We start from the raw sequence: 19,919 nt of genomic DNA, 5'->3' as shown, positions 1-19,919 counted from the left end.
TTCCCACTGTGAATTGGGGATGTTTTCCTTCCAATATCCCAATCCAAGGCCCCAGCCTGTGGTATTCAGGCTATAGTTTGAGATTCCTGGGACTGCCTCCTATGTGGGCTGACTGGCTCCAGGTCTCACATATTCTGTCCCTCCCTCTAGAATGGTTCTCAACTCCTGGGTCGTGCCCCACAAACTTCTATCTCCAAAAATACTTACACCATGATTCTTAACAAAATTAAGCAAAATTACAGTTATGAAGTAGCAATGGAATAATTTTATGTTTGGGGGTCGCCACAGCGTAAGGAACTGTACTAAGGGATTACCGCATTAGGAAGGTTGAGAACCACTGATCTACAGCCTTCTAGTGCTAAACCTTTTCGGGACAGTTTGACCAAATGCTTAGCCCTACCCTGATTTGACACTTTGATCTCTCTCCCTCCCCCTCCCTCCTTCTCTCTCTCTCCCTCTCCTTCCCCCCCTCTCTTTCTCCCTCTCTCCCTCTACCTTCCCTTTCCTCTCTCAAAATCCTCCCATATATACAGGTCCCCCGTTTGATCTTGTGACCCCCTTCACCTTGCTCCTGTTACACCAGCCTCTGAAACACCACCCACCCCACAGGTGTGTACCCTGTGCAGTCATTCAAAAGGCCCAAGCTTGGCTTCCTGTTCAGTTTTCATTGGCTTTGTAAGCAATGCTGATAGGACAACGGAACGTGTATGTTGTTCTGTCTGTCTGTCTCTTCTGCCCCCGATGTATATGATGTTTTTACCTGTATGTGCATGCATTCACAAGTGCATGCATACAAGTGTGGGTGAGTGTGTGTGTATGGTGTGTGTGTGGTGTGTATGTGCATGTGTGTGTGCACACAATGTACATTTGGGAGTCAGAGGCTAACTTTGGGTATTATCCTCACCCTACCTTGTTTGATACAGGGTTTTATCACCGTTGCACATACCAGATCCGTTGGCCTGTAAGCTTCCCAGGATTCTCCTGTCTGCACCTCCCAGCTCATTGCAAGAGCATTCTTGTTACAGACTTGTGACACTCTGGGGTCTGGAGATCCAAATTTTGTTTCTCATGTTTGCGCACAAATGTTTTAACCACTGAGTCATCTCTTCAGCCCTCTAGTACCTTCTTGAACACTACTTCTCCTCCATTAAAAAACAAACAAACAAACAAACAAACAAACAAACAAACAGGGTCTCACCATAAATCAATCCCTGGTTTGCCCGGAACTCGCTCTATAGACTGGGCTGGTCTTGAACTCAGAGATTAGCCTGCTTCTGCCTCCTAACAGCTAGGATAAAAGACATGTGCCACTGTGCCAGCCTTTTCACTCTATGTCTTGAATAAGGGGCTTCCCATTTTTGTCTCCCACCGGGCCCCACAAGTCATGTAGTTCTCTGCTAAGTAATGAGTGGACAAGACCAGGCATGGGTCCTGGTGGTTCACAGTGCCACTGGTGAGATTGGCTGCTTCCAAGCAAAAGGAGGTATGAGTTTCTTCTTGCTGCTGTGACAGGCTGAAATCTTGGTAGTTTAAAGCCACATTGATTTGGGCTTTGGTTGTGACACAGTGGGAGACTGTTTGCTTAGCATTTGCAAGGCCCTGGGCTTGAACCCCAGCACTGTGACCAGCTTGCAGTCCTAAGCCTGAAAGTCAAGGTGTGTGAAAAGCTCCTTCCAGAGGCTCCGGGAAGGTCTATTTCCTGGCCTTTTCCAGCTTCAGGTGCTTGCCCACTGACCTTGGCTTCTGTCTGTATTTCTCTGATCTGTGACCAGGGCCATCTCTGCCTTTGTTCTTTCCATTGCCTCCCTCTTTTCCCTCTTCAGGACCATTGGAATGTCACAGACTCACCATGTGTTCCAGAAATCATTTCTTTACCTTAAGGCCCTTCACCTAATCATACCGGACAAAGATCCTTTTGTCGTGTAAGGATGACGATGACGTCATAGTTGATTCTGATCGCCGGTTTGTCTAGGATTAAGAATCACCATGGAAACATACCTCTGAATGTGTATCTCTGAGGGTGTTTCCAGAAAGGATGAAGACTCACCTAATGTATGGGCGGTGCGGGCCCACGAGCTGGGGTCCTGGGCTGAAGAAAAAGAAGTGAAGTGAGCGGAGAGACCTTTATCTTCCTCTGCCTCCTGATGGTGACGGCAGTGTGACCAGCTGCCTCGGGCTCCCGCTTATCATGCCTTTGTCACGATGGACTGTACTCTTAAGCTGTCAGCCCGAATAAACCCTTCCTTCCCAGAGCTGCATTTACCAGATGTTTTGTCAACGAGAAGAGCAACTGGTAGAGTCGACATTTAAACGGTTCCTGTGTATAGGCAGATATCTCTGGGCTATGGGAACGTGACCGCCTGTCAGGAGGTGCTGCTGGCTCGAATCTCTGAGCATTCATCCATAGCACATCCGGCCTTTGTGGTTTCCGGGGTTCATACAATTCCGACGGTCTCTTCCGAGTACAGTGAACAGGACCGGGTATGGTGGCATGGTCTTAGCATGGGGGAGGCTGAGGCCGGAGGATTGGGGAATTCAAAGCCGCTTTGAGATACACAGAGAGTCCCTGTTTCAAAACAACACGATGGCAAAAAGGCACAAGTAGAAATCTTGGCACAGAGATAAATCCTATTTCAGAATAAGAACCTACACGTTTTCAGAGCTTCGGTCCAGAGCTCTGGTTCTGAGGGCTCTCTGGTCGGTTTCTCAGTGTTGTCTACATGGACGAGATGCCTCAAATATGGCCTCCTCCCATACACCTGCCACCATGGCCCTGGGTGCCGATTGCAGGATTGCAGGGTCTATTACTCTCCTACCTTTAGGAAGGAGAATGTGTTCTGCCGGTTTGTCCTGCCTGGCTGGAGACATCCACAACATCCATTAGGGGAAGGCATGGATGTCTGCAGCATCCTTGAATAGCACAAGGAAGGCTTCAATAAGAAGCCTTGGTTTACAGCCAACACAGGGCACAGCAAGGTATCTGAACAGCACTGTAAAGCCGTGGTTTGAACTGACGTCATGTATTGCTGTGCAACCAGCACCTCCCACATCCTATCACATCGCTGATGTGTGGTGAACATTTGCTGAGGGATGGGATAAGCAGGCCACCCCAGTGAGCGTCGACCGGGCAGGCTGGAAACTGAACTTAAGCGTTGAGCCAGAACTGTTTTGTTAGTATGCTTGTTAACATGGCCTCCATGGACTTTGGAAACTGGGAGATGACGGAAAAGGCAGGTTTTATTTTTGAGTTTTGAGACGGGGTCTTGTTCTGAACTCATGATGCCCCTGCTTTGTTTCTGGAGTGGCTGGGAACGCCATGCCTGGTTCAGAGGAGTTATTTAAAGCGGTGCCGGCAGAGAACGGGGAAATTGATTTCTGCTAATTATTGTCTCAGATTATGTCACCCGAGGGTTGATTCCATATTCAATCGGTGGTGGTTTCTACTTAGTAATTGGTATCTTGTTAAGCCAGCACTGAAGCAAGCCGAGTATGAATTTTAAACACCTTGTTCAGGACTAGAGACTTCTCTCTCTGCAGTGGATTTCCATAAGTCAGCAGGAAGGCATGCCTAAGCCTCTCTAGAGCATCTGTATTACAGGGCTCAGAAGCAAATGTTACACAAAGACGAGGAGGGGCCGGATTGCTGACTCAGTTTCTTTCCTGAGCCCTGGAGAACAGCTCTAGTTTGCAGCAGGCTCAGAGAGAAGTGGTGTCCAGTTGCTGTGGACTTCTCTGCTTAGGTTAGAGGCTTTGTGGTTTTTACCTGTTTGCATCAAGGAGCCAATCTGAAGAGGAATAGGCAGGTCTGTGCCAACTGTGAAGGTGCTGTCCCATTGTGTCCTTGTGTCCTGGTCTTAGCGGTCAACTTGACCCAGCCTAGACTCATCTAAGAGGAGAATCTTTGGTTGGTGAGATGCTCAAATCAGATTGGTGCATGGCTATGTCTGCAAGGGGATTGTCTTAAAGCAGGAGGGTCCAACCCACTATGGGCAGCATGCCCTAGGCAAGTGGTCCTGGGCTGCGTAAGAAAGTTACCTAAGCATGATCCTGCAAGCAAGCCCGCAAGCTGTGTTTCTCCATGGCTCGTACCTCTAGGTTTATGTCCCTAATTTCACTGAGTGACAGACGGTGGCCTGGAAGGACAAACCAAAATAAATGATTTCCTTTGCTGTATTGCCTTGGTCATGGTGTTTTACCACAACAGAGAAGAAGCTAGATCACACTGCCAGAGCCCTTCTAGAAGTTTCCATGCATGAAGCTCCGGGGTGTACCACTGTGGTGACCAGCACTCAGAGAACGGGAGGGAGCAGAAGCTAGCAGGCTGTTCACTGTGATGATTTTCAAGTTGTGCTGAAAACGAAGATGCGTCGGACTGTCCGTTCTCAAGGGTTATGGTAGGGTCACATGTTAACTAGTGACTGAATACATGGTTTTTTAAAAATTAAGTTTTGTTTTACTAGGTTGTGGTGTGTGTGTGTGTGTGTGTGTGTGTGTGTGTGTGTGTATACACACTCATGCTGTGGTGCACGAATGAAAAATCAGAAGACAACTTGTTCTCACCTTCCACTGTGTCAGTCCTGGGGCTAGAACTCAGGTCCTCAGGCTTGGCTGCAGGAGTATTTTCCCACTGAGCCGTCTCCTTGGCTCAACGGATTCTTGAGACTCGTGTAAAATGTTAGTGAATGATTTCCTCTCTGAGATTTATAAAATGACACCAGAGAGTCACACAGCTTGCTTTTGTAACCCCTGACACTTTGAGTCAGATAGCTTTTTTTTTTCTTTTGCCCTGGAGTTGGAGTATTGTAGGATAGTTAACATTCCTGGCTTCTAGCCTGGGGGTACTAGGAGTGCTCCCCAACCCCATCACTAAGTGCCTCAGTGAGCAGCAATAAGAGCGAAGTTAGTTTGGCTGATAACCTACGTGATACTGTGGTAGGTGCAGTGTGGGATTCCTGGAACAATTTTATCTGACACGCACACGTTATTTTCCTAATAACTCTTAAGAAAGTCTTTATAAGGTGCAGCCAACAGATCATGCTCTTATCCCTGGTCGATTTATTCATTCAGTAAACAGGGGCCATCTGCTCTGCACTAAGTCCCAGAGAAACAGGTACACAAGGCAGGCGTGGTCCTGCTCTCAGGAGTTCGCCCTTAGGGAGAACAAGGGAGACAAGAAAGGTCTGTGTTAGGTCAGGTATTCCAGGAATGCTCCTTTGAAGGGTAATACTTGAGGTGAGGTCTGAGTGACAGGAGTTCAGCCAGGTGACCCTGGGAGCTCGGTGCTTCAGGCAGAGGCAGCAGCAGGTGCAGACACTGGGTGTGAGGCGGGAGAAAGGTCTGTGGAGTCAGAGGTTGTTGGTCTGTGGGGAGTTAGATTTCCTTCAAAGGGCAGTGAGAAGTCCTGCAGGGGGTGCCGCAGGAGTACACGGACATGATTAGACTGATCCCCATGGTACAGAAACTGGATTGCAAGGACAGAAATGGAAGGACGCTCGGTCTGGTGGGCGGGGGCAGGGGAAGCAATGTTGTGGGGGACGGAGAGACTACGTTGAAGTGGAGGGTGGTAAGCAAAGTCTAGAGGTTATCTGTAAGTTACATATGTAATGAGCACAGTAACACACCAGAAGAGGGCATCGGATTCCATTACAGGTGGTTGTGAGTCACCATGTGGTTGCTGGGAATTGAGCTCAGGACCTCTGGAAGAGCAGTCAGTGCTCTTAACCGCTGAGCCATCTCTCCAGCCCATACATAGTAATTTTCAAACACTCTATTGAGTCTTATATACATGAGACCCTTTAAAAGTCCCCTAAGGGAATGATAAAGATGGAAAGCCCTCCTAACTTCGGTAGCACCTCTCAGAGCTTCCTGTTGCGTTCATTTCTGTGGTCCTGCAGATATGAGAGCTGCTTTTAGCTGGGCTTGCTTACTGTTCACACCAAGCCGGCCAAGTCATAATTTCCATCCAGTTTCCACGCTGTGTCAGGGGACAGCTGTTCTAAATGATGGCTGGGATAGGGCATCCTGGCAAAGCCAGGTCTCCTTTGTTGGCCTCTGTGGATCCCGGTTCATCGGTGCGAGTCACCAGGTCACTGCTGAAAACAGATCTGTTGAGTCAATCAAGTCTATGAATGGAGGGAGGGGGAAAGGAGGGAGGGCAGTACTCATTTAAAGTGTCAGGAAGGGCTGTTGGATGGGGTGAGATACCTATTCTAGGTCACAGTGGCTCAGCACAGTGCCAAGGGGGGCACTGAAGCCCAAAGGGGGGTTGGGAATTCATCCAAGGAGGTACATGTTAGGTCAGACACTGAGGTGAGCTCTCAACTGCTATATGGTCTCTGAAAGAAATGGGATGGAGATGGAAGGCAGGAAATAGAGGTCGGGAGAGAGAGAAGGGAGGAGATAGGGAAGGAGTGAGAGAGGAGAGAGGAGGGAGAGAGGGAAGAGGGGAGGAAGGGAAGGAAGAAGGAGATGAGTGAGTCTTCAGGACTCACTGGGCTAGACTACTTTTCTTGATCACCTCTTCCGTTTGAACAAAGCTGTTGCCTACTTCCAGGACCTCCTAGTGGATGGGCCGAGGGGGAGTTGCTGGCCAGGCATTGTGCTGCATCAAATGACACAGCCGCCAGCCTACTTTTAAGCTGCTGTGGATTCCTGTGGCCCCTTCCCTGATGGCCAGGGTGTCCCTTGGTCATTTGACCCCTCAGGTTCCTGTGGCTGTAGAGCGCCTGCCAGCCCTTACAGGAATTATTAAAATCTCCTTTCACAATATATTTTGATTATATTATTTTCCTCCTCCAACTCCTCCAAGAGCCTCTCTCCTTCCCTATGCACTCCAGGGAGACATACACTGTCTCTCTCTCTCTCAAAAAAGTCAAAACAAGCAAACAAAAATGCCTATAAGCCAAAAAGTAACCAAACAAAAACTTCAGACAGACAGACACACACACACACTCACATGCACACACACACTCGAGACATACATGCATGTGCACACACACATGCACACTCACACACTCACAAGCACACACACGACACCATACACACATGCACACGCATGCACACGAATGCACACGCATGCACACACACAAGATCTATTTTGTGTTAGCCAACTTCTCCTGGCCACAGTGTGCCATCCTGGAGTGTGGCTTATAGACCCATGACACCCCATCAGTGGAAACTGGTTTTCCTTCTTCCAGTAAGTATCGTTTGTAGATAGCTTTTTGGTTAGGACTGGGACTCTGTCCATCTCCCTTATTATTTAAGGAAATGTGCAAGGAGCTTAAGGAGTCCACATAGTTTTGGAAGGATTTCCTGTGAGGAAGGAAGCGTCCTTTCAGATTGCCTCTCTTGTTTTAGGGCACCCTTGTGGCTTGACTCAGGTGCCCAGGACTAATCTTGAGAGCTCCAAATGTCTATCAAAGGAATGACCTTGTTTACTGAGTCATCTGGGCCTGGATCCCACACTACTTTCGTGACTTTTGGGGGCAGGAGGTGTCCCTCCAGAGCTTCCCAGACCTTCATTTTCCTTTTCTGTAAGGTGGGGATGGCAGTGCCCAGCCCCTAGCACCCCTGCTTGTTAGAAATTTTTGTTTATTATTTTGTTGGTGTTGTTTTATTTGCAGAGGCAGGATCTCACTGCAGATTCCAAGCTGGCCCTGACCACACGCTGACTGCACGATTTTCCTGCCTCAGTCTGTGGAAGCTGGAATTATACTAGTGTGAACGACACACCAGGGCAGCCCTGAGAGGAAGTAAATTCCCCCTTCCCATCTACATTAGTGACTTTGACCTTTGCTGTGAGCAAAATACCAGACAAGGCACAACTTTAAGTAAGGAAGTGTTCCTGGGGGAGTTGGGAGGGCAATTGTGTTAGAGCTTAATAGAAAATGACAAACCAGGGAAACTGTAAATCTACCAAGGAGAAGGAGAGGAGGAAGAGAGAGAACCAGGCCTCCTGCATCAGAGGTCGGCAAGCCACCATGCTGCGGAAGTGTGGGTGGGTGGTGTAGAGCATCAGAGAATGGATGAGAAGCTCCAGGGTACCTGGGGAAGCATGCACAGGCTCGGGTTAGTATCCAGAAGGAACAGACATAGAGAAGGAAATGGCAAAGTTACATCTGTCAAGCGTTAGGAGCTGCACGGCAGAGGCTCCACAGAATTACCTTACGGGAGCTTGGCAGCAGGGGAGGTTGGGAACGAGCAAAAGAAAGGTATTCTTTTTTTTTTTGTTCTTTTTTTCGGAGCTGGGGACCGAACCCAGGGCCTTGCGCTTCCTAGGTAAGCGCTCTACCACTGAGCTAAATCCCCAGCCCCAAGAAAGGTATTCTAAGTACTACCATTTTGTGTTCATTTAATTATAGGGAGAAATGAAGTTCAAGGTCCCGGGTCCTACGGAAGCTTAGGACTTTCCAATAGCCGAACAACTTCTGTTGTAAGGGGCAGTTGTCTGAGTCCAGACATCTCAAGGACACCTCCACCTTGCTGGCAATGTCAAACTAGGTCCATGTTCCCTGGTCCTCTCCTGATCAATGGAAACTCCCTTGCTCAACCCCTTATGTCAAAAATGACAATGCTACAGCCCACCTCCCTCTCCCTCTCTTTATGGCTTCATCCTTTAAATGTGCTGTACGTCATCTCTCCAGGGTTGTAGTCCAGCTCCCGAGTCTGCTCTGCGGCCCCGATCGATCAGAAGTGGCTCGATTACAATAGATTTCTTTTCATCTGCATTGATCTGGTGTTTTGAGTTATGTTGGATTTAAGTGGATCCCATAACATAGGGCACAGGGAACACCGAGGAAGAGGTGTCTGGGAAGGAAATGGGGATAATCAATGCCCCTTTCTTCTGAGTAATGTCTTTAGGTGACTCAGATCTCTTGGTGATAGTTGTGGTGTGTGTGTTTGTGTGTGTTTGTGTGTGTGTGTGTGTGTGTGTGTGTTGTGTGTACTCTTGGCCGGAGGGACACTGTGCAGATTGGTTTAAAAACGAAACAGAAAACAAAAACAAAAACAAAACCCAACCAACCAACCAACCAACCAACCAACCAACCAATACCATCCAACCAAAAATCTTGGTTAATTTTCCATTCTGAAAAATTTAAATGCATATGAAAGTAGGAAAAATCAGGGAACCTCTGTGCAGCTGTGAATCTGTAACTGTGGTAAGTTTTGTTTAATCTCAACTTCATTCACTTGGGCTGTCCCTAGAATTCCATTTCACGTCCAAGGCTTCGTGCTGTATAATGGCTAGCTCAGTGCGGGAGTGCTGTGACCATTGTGTGTGTGTGTGTGTGTGTGTGTGTGTGTGTGTGTGTGTGTGTGTGTGTGTGTGTGTTGGAACTGATGGCCTCACCCCTTGGGCCTTGTTTTGTGCTGCTCCCATAGCAAGCTGTTGTTTGCTTGTTTTTCAGACTGGGTCTCTCATCGTATAGCTCAGGTTGGTTCCTCACCAGCCCCCTATTTTTCAGTTCCCCAAGTACTATTATCACAGGCATGTGGCTGCATGTTACCTGGCTGAATGTCCCTGGCATGGGAGGTGGTGGGTCTCTTGGGGGCCTGAGACCAACCCTCCAGGTTGCCTCCTGACACAGCACAGAGCCTGTGGAGTGACCGTTGGCATGAGTTTAGCTGACTCTTGGCGGACTGAAGCGATAGAATGGGTATTGTTAAAGACTTCCTAATAGGTTCGCTTAGGAGACATTAAATCACGCAAGTGGAATTTAACTCAGGAGCGCCAAAATGCTGCAAAGATAAGCAGTGTTGCACAAAGGCCTATTAGAGGTAAGAGAAGTTTAGGATGCTAGGGTGTAAGTGTTTAACGGCCAGGATCTCTCAATCATTTGACTTTTTGATCCCCATGACAAAGGAGACAACTCCAAGTTGACAACCAGCCGAATGGGGAAGACGAACCCATAAATCGAACCCATAAATTGCAGTTGGGGCAGGGGGTGGGTGGGAGTGTAGGGTCACAACCACCATTAAATCCAGGTCTGCCACGAAACCCTTTGTGCTCCTATCTAGAAAACCATAATTCTGCCAAGTGGACAAGATGACTCCGGGTGACTATTCAGAAAAAGGAAAACACCGGGCATACTCAAAATTAATTCTGGCACTGTGTTACTATCTTTGCTGTGTAAATCTCCTAGCTGCCTATGTGGCCAGACTTGCAGTAATCAGTCTCTATTTAAGCTGTTCAAAGGGTTACCTGGGTCTAGGACCTGAGATTGAAGGATGACGGTACGTGTAAATGCTTAAGCCTAACGTGGGCAATCACACTAACAGAGTTCTTCCTTCATCTCTGAAGTAGGCAGAATGGTCCTCACCAGGAAGACTTATCATTTCTATAGCAGGGTAACAGATGCCTGCTCTTACTGTATTCCTCGTGTACTTCACTGCAGGCTGTTTTTCTGTCCTGATTACTCTTTGCTTGGGCTGCCAAATGCAACATGGACCACTCCTTTATAATAAGAAATTATTTGTTGTTTTCCTGACATTCAAGTTGAACCACATAGATTTATTGCAGCAAAATCTAGTCAAGGTGTTTCCCCAGAAGCCCTGGAGTGCAAAACCCATGACCTGGGCGAGGCTTCCTAGAATATAGCCCTCAGTGGGTCCTCAGTATTGACAGCCTGTAGTTCAAAGTGAAAGGCTGCAAGCTCAAGTAGAATACAGAGCATGGGCATCGTTCTAACGGGAACTGTTGACCTTGAGAATAAAGCCACCGACCTTCGGAACGTTGCCCATAGAGACACTGGCTCCGTAGCTCCGTTAGGACTTATGTGGTCGTCATGCTTAGGACCTATGACAAAAGATGTAGACAACATTAAGTAGGTCAGAACTGGTCCAAAGTGCCCCATCTTTGGGTGTCTGTAGCCTCCTCTAGGCTTCCAGGGGTGTGTGTCGGCGGTCAGCACTGCCCTTGGCCTTGGGCTCTGCATTCGTGGCCTTGGGGGAGGGGGGAGGGCTCTGCTCTTGCCCGCCCGCCTCTGTTCCTGCGCGCACCGAAGGCTGTGAACCAGAGACTTTATTCTCCAGGCAGGATTCGCCAGTTGCGAAGGGGCGGGGCCGGTGGTGGAGGGCCACGTGTGCTGGAGTGAAGCAGGAAGTGACTGTCGGAGTGGAGCCAGGCGAGCGAGTGGCATCGGGGGCTGATGGAAGTGGAGAGGGGGCTGGAGAGGGCACCCTAGTGAGTCGCCTTTTCTCTCCTTCAGGCACGGGATGCCGGGCAGTCTCGCGGCCTGGAGCTTGCAAAGGGGTGCCCTAAGAGGCAGGTCCTGGAAGAGCCGCAGAGGGCTGTGACAAGTGGCAGGGGAGGAAGGGTGTTCGGGCTCCCTCTGCTCCACCCTAGGATTAGCTAGAGACTGATCTGAGACCCCTGAGTGAACAGCCAAGGGTCTCTTCATTCATTGATTTATGGTGGATAGAGGACAAGGGACCTGTGGTATCAATGGCAGCCATTCATTGGCCCCTCCCACTTCCACCTGTGGCAGGTCCGGGTGAAGCTGGAGAGCCGGCAGCCTGCTTACTGGAGAACTTTTTCGTGTTGGTACTGGCGGCCCAGATCCTGAATCGGAATCATGGGCGTCTCTGGTAGAGCCTGGTCTGCGAGTTCTGTGCCAGGTCACTTAAGTCCAGGCAGTGCCTCGCTTTAACTAAACCAGCATTTTGAGGGAAAGTGACAGAGAAGGACAGAAAGAAACTTATTGGCTTTATAGGCGCTGGCTGCTCTTTGCTGCTTCAGTGAAAATGCAGGCAAGTCCAGCCCGCTGTTGGCTTCTCTCAAGTTACAGGACGGGCGGAGAATGGTCCCCTGTCCTGGTCACTGGTCCAGTTTATAATGTTAATATCCAGCTCTCGAGAGAGTCTGAAGCAGGCTGCGTGGCATGATTTGGTGGTGCTGTGGCTGGTGTGTCCTGTTCTTGTTGGTCTGTTAGATTCAGGAAATGACAGATACTAGTCTCCTATAGAGAAGGGCTCACTAAACCATTGCTGTGTAGAAAGCTGGTCTGGTTTTATGTACTTAGTTGTGTGCAGGAGCTCCCCCATGGAGTTAAATGAGGTGTAGATTTGGGGATCCAGCAAGTATGGGGTGTCACCTGCGCTCTGTGCTTTTAAGTAGCTCTAAGAGTTCCAATGACCGGACGTGGAGCTCATTTGGTAAGAGTTCTTGCTTACCATGTGCAAAGCTCTGAGTTTGATCCCCAGTACCACAAGGACCGGGTATTGTAGCCCACTCTGATAATCCCAGCTTGGGGAGGTAGAAGGCAGGAGGATCAGGAGTTCAGAGCCACTCTCTGTAACACATTAAGTTACACTGAGTGGTGGATGGATGGGAACTGTCTTTCTCTTCATCTCGGGTACTCAGTTATACACTCAACTTAAGAGTCTGAGTAGTTTCCTACCTCACTGGCCGCCACGAACACCCACAACTCCCTTCTGTTTGCTTTTGCTGGTTGGCATATGAGGATCGTTTCTTTTTACCAATAGCTATCAAAAGACACAGTGAGGTACTTGGGGGCAGTGTGTGTGTGTGTGTTTTAGGCTGTGCTCGGTCTTGGATAGTGGTAATTGAGAGGATGTTAGCTCAATGTCTGTCTTTGTGAATGCTTAACCGTTTACTCACAAGCAACTCACTATCAGCACGTCGATGCTCTAGGATCTGTTAAAAACAAACAAACAAACAAAGCCAAAAAAAAAAAACCCCAAAAACAAAAACCAAAAAAAAACCCCACATAAGTCTTTGTTTTGCCAAAGAATCTTACTATATGGTCCTGGCTGGCCGGAAACTCACTAAATACGCCAGGCTAGCCTCAAACATGCAGAGATCTGCTGGCGTTTGCCTCTTCAAGGGCTGGGACTAAATAAAAGGTTTGTGCCACCGTGCCTAGCACGCACCACTCTTTTGAGGTTGACTTGACTCTTTTGAGGGGATGGTGGAAAAGGCTCTTTGTTTGCTTGAAAAAAAAATTTTTTAAAAATTATTTTAAAATTCGTGCAGTCGCCATCTTGAGTTCCTTTGTCATGTGTGCCCAACCTGCACCCCAGTATAGAGATGAGTACAGCCCAACACAAAATAGTAAGCTTACGTGAGACTTGGGAAAGAGTGTATTTTAAAAACTCTCTCTCTCTCTCTCTCTCTCTCTCTCTCTCTCTCTCTGTGTGTGTGTGTGTGTGTGTGTGTGTGTGTGTGTGTGTGTGTGTGTGTGAGGGCTTGTGTATTCCATGGTGCAGATGTAGAGGTCAGAGGAGAGCGTGTTGGTTCTCACCCTCAGGTGTTGTCAGGAACCAAGCTCAGGTTGTCAGATTTGGTAGTTTTTCATTGTTGCTTTGCTTTTCTGCTTCTTGATTACGGGGTTCTCCAGTGTTGAGATGTCAAAAGGTTGCGTATGATTGGAATCTGAACCGTAGATGGTTTGACCTTAGGCCTAGCACAGGGACCCAGCTCATTTGAGCACATGGCCTTTTTTGAGGATGGACTGGGCACAGGGCCCTACCCACGCTCTGCTATGGCTTTGTCTAAGGCCGGCAGAGGGAACTTCTTTAACATGTGGGCACATAGCTCCTGTCTGCTCCTCTCTGAGGGAGCTAGGCCAGGCAGGGTCAGGTCCAGTCCTGGGGATGCTGGAGAGCCAGCGAGGAACTGAATGGGGCCTTTGAGTAGAGGCCCACACCTAGCTTGCAAGTGTGTGTGTGTGTGTGTGTGGTGTGTGTGTGTGCCGGAACACACGGCCGCTTCACAAGTGGGCTTCTCTGTTTTGTACCTTTCCATGGAGAAGCCTAACATTTCCCATCTAGGACACGATGGACAAGATATGGTCTCAGTCTTGAGCGTAGTTAAGTCTGAAGAGGTTCTCTGGCCCCACACAAGGGAGGGCCCTTTCTTTTCTTGGACGACACTGTTACTTCCTTGGTGGCAGCTATGTGCAGAGCCCATTTATGGGTCTATTTCCTTGTGCTCTCCGGCTCTCCTTTCTGGGTAAGCTGGCTCCTTCTCATTCAGCAGCTAATTTCCAGCGGATGGCCATACCCGCTTTCACAAGGCTGTGGGAAAGTGTCGCCACCCTTCTCAAGCAGTTACAAGTCTAAGTTACAGATGTAGGCAGGCTCCCATAGAAAACAGCCAAGATCTGTTTGGATGTGGTGGGGAGGGGGTGTCATAGAAGGTTTCATCACAGATCTGGCATGAGGTGGGCCTCAGAGGAGGCTCTTGGGTTTCGAGGGTAGGAGCTGTGGAGGGAAGGCATCCTCGAAGGGGCTTATGCGAACGGAACCACGAGGCACAGCTCTCTGGGTTGGAAAGGTGCCCTAATGAACTGAGTTGAATGGGAGTGTGGTGCCCCTACTGCGCGCTGCTGGACTTCGCCTGGAGAGTCCATGGGGGTGGGAAGGTCTGTCAGTGGAATTCACTCTGTGTGTGGCTTGAAGAGCCAGGAAGGTGTGACCAAGAATCCGATGGAAGGTATTTAGAAGAAAATTTGAGCTGGGGGGCCTGTTCTTTGGCAGGGGCTGAGGAGAAATGGCAGGTAGGGACAGATGTATGGAATGAGTGGGCCTTTTGGGAGAAGAGTATCCTTCCAGTATCCTCATGTCGCCACTCCAAGTTACACGACTTTTAATGTCTGTGTAGCTTGGGTGAAAAGGCTTGACCCTGGAGAGGGTATGCTGAGGCCCATTGCGTTGGTTTGACTTGAGGCAAAGGCCACCAACTCTGGGAGAGGGCACCTCAGGCAGTGGTTTAGGACATACGTATGTCACACATTGGGGCCCCCTCAGCGTCTGACCATCTGTCCTTCTGTGCACAGCTGTATCCAGCATGCTTCAAGGTTACAGCTCTGTTTCCCAGGCCTTGCTGGGGACCTTCTTCACCTGGGCAATGACAGCGGCGGGAGCGGCTCTCGTGTTCATATTCTCCAGTGGGCAGGTGAGTCGCTCCTCTTCTGGAGGTTCACAGAGTCCCTTTGTGAGCTTTGAAACCAGCTCCTTGCCACACAGCACTGGCAGTGGCCACACGGGCAGGCGACAGGATGCTAACGCTTTCCAACTTCCTTGTTTTCTCTCTGTTTCCTTACTAGGCCAGGGAGCAGGCACTCATTAGTGGTACACAAACCAGGCATTATTTTCCCCTCACCTGCCTCTGGCACCCAGACTCAAAGGGTGAGGGAGTGAGGGACTAGCAATTGTGCCTTCACTAACCTGCTGCCTCATTCCCAATTCCCGTCTTAATTTCCTGCACGGCCCAAGACGTTTAGGGTTCAGGTGGAACTGCCCTACCTGTGGCGTGAGTGAGTTAGACAGTTAGCTGGTAAGGGGTTGGAGGAAGGAAGAGGTCTGCTTCTCTACTACACATGACAGAAGATTGGCAGGCTCCCCTCCTCAATCCCCTGTAGACGTCTGTATACCCACCTCTGTCCCCACATGCCCTCCCTCCTGAATGAATACAGATAGGTCCACTTGCTCTTTCTCTCTTCTGATATCACATGAGCCCGCCCTCACCACGATGAGTATAGATGTGCATGTGCATACGGAGTCTTCTCAGTCCTTCCCATATCCCCTAGGCATCCCACAGAGAGCCCCACGGTGTCCTCAAGTCACTCTCAGGCAGTGTGTTCTGGCCTCACATCCTCACGAGGTCTCATGTATCCCCCCATCTTTCCTTCCTCTGCACCCCACATCCCTGACATCCCTCATCCACCCTCTACGCACACCCTTCCTGTCTCTGCGCCACAAGCACAGCCTGTACCCACCTCCTGTGCCTGAAATTCTATTCTCCTCCAACCCCGAGCTGCTCCCCAACTCATGGCCATCTTGAAGAATGCAACCCTCGCCTTGCTCAAGGGCAGTTGTAGATGCTGCAAGAGTGGCCCGTGAGAAAGCAACTTCCATCTCTTTAAACACACAGAGCCCTGGATCTAGAAAGGAAAACGTGTCTGGAAAGCCAGTGTCTCAGGCCCCTTGTGTTGTAGACCAGTTCGGCAGGTCCTGGCTTCAGTTATACTATCCTGCCTCCCACACTGCTGCTCCCAACCTCACTGGGGGAGGTTGGTTAGCCCAAATCTATCATTTGGAGACTTGGCTCTCCAAACTACACAACCAGGAATTACAGGGTACTCAAGATTTCAGTGCAAAAGACACCTAGGGAGGTCAAATTCACGGTTAGGAAATAGAATGGTTCCTGGTAGTAGCTGGGAGGAGGAGGGGGAGGAAGAAGAGGAGGAGGAAAAGGAAGAGGAGGAAGAGGGGGTCGGGGGAGAAGGAGGGAGAATGTTGAGTGGATGTGGAGAAGCCTCTTATGACCTGTGGGAGCTTCTTCCCTTTCTAATGCTGAAGAGCATTATGTAGACTGTACAAACCACAAGTGATTATCTACCGGGTATGATGGAAGCCAAAACACCTTTTTATTGATGCAGATGCACACAGAAAGGCGCACATTTTACATCTAGGCAATTTGCTTATAAACTTTGAAAAGGCCTAAATCAAGTGCCAGCTTCTCACGGTCCCTTCAGGCTCCTTCCTAGTCACCACTCCCACTCAGACTTTCACTCCGTGTAAAACACTCCCACGCTGCCCGTCTCTCCCACAGAGTAGACATCCCTGTCTGGGTGCCGCTGTTAGGTTCTCTGCTCACATAGCTGGTACTGTTTTGTGTCGGACTGAACCCACCCTGCTCAGTTCCCAGTTTACTTAATGCTTCTGCCTGTTGGGTACACGCATGCACGCACTGCGTTCTTTGTGTATGTGATGTACGGGCATGGTTTCTCTGCCCTGTGGTACTTGGTTCTCCTCGTTGGTATATCTATCTTTCTGTGGATGGGAAGTTTCTAGCTTGTGGGCCCTTCGGAACAGTGGGTGGACCTGGGGATTCCCAGAATGCATTTCGTGTTTCTCAGGAGTGACATGTACAGATACTTGCTGTTAGTCCCACTGCATTGGCTTTCCCTGTGACACGATTGCGCCAGTTTGTGTCCCCACCGGTATTACTGGATTGCTCCTGTGTTCCTCACCAGCCCTTGGTCATTTCTGCACTCGAGATTAACTACTTCCTAAGTTTTGGGGTGCTGGCGAGAAAGAAGGTGTGGGCCTGTGCACCCCAAGACCCTGTCCCCCTGACACGGGTACTTTAGGTTGACGCTGGAATGGGGGTTGATACCGAAACAGGTGTCATGTTTAACTGTGTGTCCATGTCCCTCCCGTCCTCCCCCTGTTCTTGGACCATTCTGTAAGGTCAGGAGGTCACCCCTAGCTTAGAAGTAGGTCAGTGACCCTTTGAGCCCCTGGGCTTTACGGCAGTGTCCTTACTGAGGCCACACCATCTTGTGGTCCTTGGAAACTGAAACATCTCTCTCTTTTCATTTGCAGAGGCGGATCTTAGATGGAAGCCTGGGTTTTGCTGCAGGGGTGAGTTCACAGTGGGTGAAGTGTACTGATTCTAATCTTTCCCTCCCTGGGGCCGGACCCAGTGCCAGCCTTTCGCCACAGTGGCCCGGTTTGCTCTCTGTAAGAGCCTAACTCCTCCTCTCATCACTGTTGCCGACTGTCTTCACTCCCCAGCCTATGAGGCGTTCTCCACTCCCTTTCCATGGAGAAGGGAGTGGCCATGACTTAGGAAGTAAGACGACATCAAGACAGGCCTAGCCTGATAAAGAGTACAAATTTAACATCTCCTTCCTCTCCTCTCCTAGAACAGCTTTTAAAAGGATTTATTTTTTACCTTTAGTATGCATATGGGTTGGGGGTGTGTGTCTCAGGGGTGGTTATGTGCATCTGAGGACAGGTGGCACCTCCACAGGTCATTGATACCAAAGACCTCCCTGGAGCTGAAGTTACAAGAGGTTGCAAGACTCCGGCTACGAGTCGGACTTGCCATTTATAAGAATAATATGTGCCCTTGCCTGGCTCACCATCTCTCCAGCCCCAAGACTTTTTATTTTAGGTACTTTTAAGCACACAAGTTAAAAAAAAAAAAACCCATAATCTATATCCTCAGTACGTGGTACCCACCTTCAGCCGTGATTGACATTTGGCAAATCTCATTTTATCCGTCTCCCTTCAGCCTTCTTGGGAACTGAGAATGTTTTATAAAAGCAAACCCCAGATCCGTGTAATTTCACCTGTAAATTCAATATGTATCTCAAACTGAGTGACTTCAGCACGGCAGCGTCTCTTCTGACAGAAGGCAAACAGTGATTCCTCTCTGTGAGCTGACACCCAAGCGGTGTTCACATTCCAAGGGGGGCCCTGCCCTGTGAGATTGTTCTGCAAGAGTTGGGATCCAAAGAAAATTTGCTGGCCGTGTTCTCTAAGTCGCCCAAGCCTCCCCCAGGACAACCCCACAAGCTGGTGATTTGTTGGAGAAACTGGGCCTTTGCTTCCAGAATGTTCCAACGTTCTGACTTTGGAGGACTCTTCTCCTGTTCTGTTCTTGAGCTCTGCAAACTTAGACCTGGAAGGCTTAGTTCAGATTTTATCTTCCTTTAAAAAATCATTTGAATGAGCCGGTTTTTGTGTCCGTGCGTGAGCACACCTGTGCCACAGCACACATGTAGAGGTCAGAGGACAGTTTGGAAAGAATTGTTTACTCACTCTTTCCACCTGTGTAACCTGAGATCTCCCTGAGCAATTTCACAAGCCCCGATTTTATTTCTCAAGTGTGAGTACTATGTGGTTGTGCTGTGTTTTTCCAACTGGATGGCTGCATCAGGAGGTGCAGACCGAGGGATTTCTCTTGGAGTAGATCAGAACGTGGTTCTTACTGTGCTCTCCGTAGTCCTGTGATCTGGAAAAACTTGTCTTGGGGTGAGACCTTACTGAAGTCATCTAAGCCATTGACTGTCAGACCAGAGCCTGTCCTTAGAGAACCTGAAGATCCCTAAGCTATAAATAGGTCACAGAGACTTGTAGCAGAATCCATTCCTAGGTCTTCAGCCAGCGTACATTCCTCTCCGTAACACTCCTCTGCCTTGCCTTATTCTCCTGTCACTCAGCAGCAAGAACTGGCAGAAGTAGAGATTTAGGGTCACATCCCCTTTGAGGCATTGCCTCCAGTGGCCTATGGACCGCTCCTGAAGCCCCATTTTTCAAATGTTCTGTTACCACCTGCGATGGTTTACATATGCTTGGCCCAGGGAGTGGCACTATTAGAAGGTGTGGCCTTGGAGGAAGTGTGTCACACTATGGGGGGGGGTGGGCTTGGAGACCCTCCTCCTGCACCATGCCTGCCTGGATGCTGCCATGCTCCTGCCTTGACGATATTGGACTGAACCTCTGATCCTGTAAGCCAGCCCCAACTAAGACACTACCCAACGATACCCATCTTTGAGACCCAACTATAAACTTACAGACCCGTGAGGGTTACTCCAAAACCATAGTGACGTGGTAGGACTCTGAGCTTCCTGCCGAGGGATCCCATTTGACAAGCTGGTGTGTTGTAATACCCGAAGATTCTGAGAGCCCTTCTCCTGCCATTCTTCCCAGCCTCACCTCAGGTCCACAGCACTGTCGTTAAGTGAAGGGTGAGGCCCATAGGCTTGGGCCTTTTCTATCTTTGGACTCAGTTTGACTCTCATAGCTCCCAAGCGCTAGCGACCTCTGAAGGCTCAAGGGTACTGCAGTGGCATCTCTGTCCCCAGCCTTTCCCCCGCCCCCTCTACACGTGCAAGCATGACGGAGGGTGGCCTGTTCAGCAGTCCTAATCCCTGACCCACACTGCCAGGAGAGACCAAACTGCCACACCGTCTATGGGAACGTTATTATTACTGTTGTATTTCTTTCCTTTTGATTTTGTGCTCAGGCTTCCAGGGTGACTGTAAATGGTGTGAGGGAGGAAATGACTTATGTCACCTCCTCCTCCACAGAGCTGCGATGCAACAGTGTTTGCCTTGGGGGAAGAGCTCTTGCTTTCTCTTGTCCTGCCCAGGGTGGCATGG

The 19,919-nt window shown here is 49.4% G+C and overlaps 1 protein-coding gene across 13 annotated transcripts in view; it reads left to right on the top strand.

Annotated features, from left to right (window-relative positions):
- Nucleotides 1–19,919, top strand: part of Slc39a11 (solute carrier family 39, member 11) — a 421,148-nt gene that overhangs the window by 74,763 nt on the left and 326,466 nt on the right. For 3 of the 13 annotated variants that reach the window (XM_063268766.1, XM_006247670.5, XM_039085658.2), the window contains 2 exons: nt 14,799–14,917; nt 17,353–17,391. The exons of 2 other annotated variants lie outside the window; for them this stretch is intronic. In XM_063268766.1, the coding sequence (XP_063124836.1) occupies nt 14,810–14,917; nt 17,353–17,391 (147 nt within the window). In that variant the 5' untranslated portion in view covers nt 14,799–14,809. Of the gene's footprint in view, nt 1–10,710; nt 10,828–11,040; nt 11,183–12,841; nt 12,865–13,778; nt 13,973–14,105; nt 14,456–14,798; nt 14,918–17,352; nt 17,392–19,919 lie in introns of those variants that run through there. 8 more of the 13 variants (XM_017597148.3, XM_006247668.5, NM_001013042.2 and 5 more) reach the window with 8 other exon arrangements.

This window comes from Rattus norvegicus, chromosome 10 (genome assembly GCF_036323735.1).
Source record: "Rattus norvegicus strain BN/NHsdMcwi chromosome 10, GRCr8, whole genome shotgun sequence".
Lineage (NCBI taxonomy): Eukaryota > Metazoa > Chordata > Mammalia > Rodentia > Muridae > Rattus > Rattus norvegicus.
Note: the sequence above shows the minus strand (reverse complement) of the source record. Positions and strands in the feature narration are given on the sequence as shown.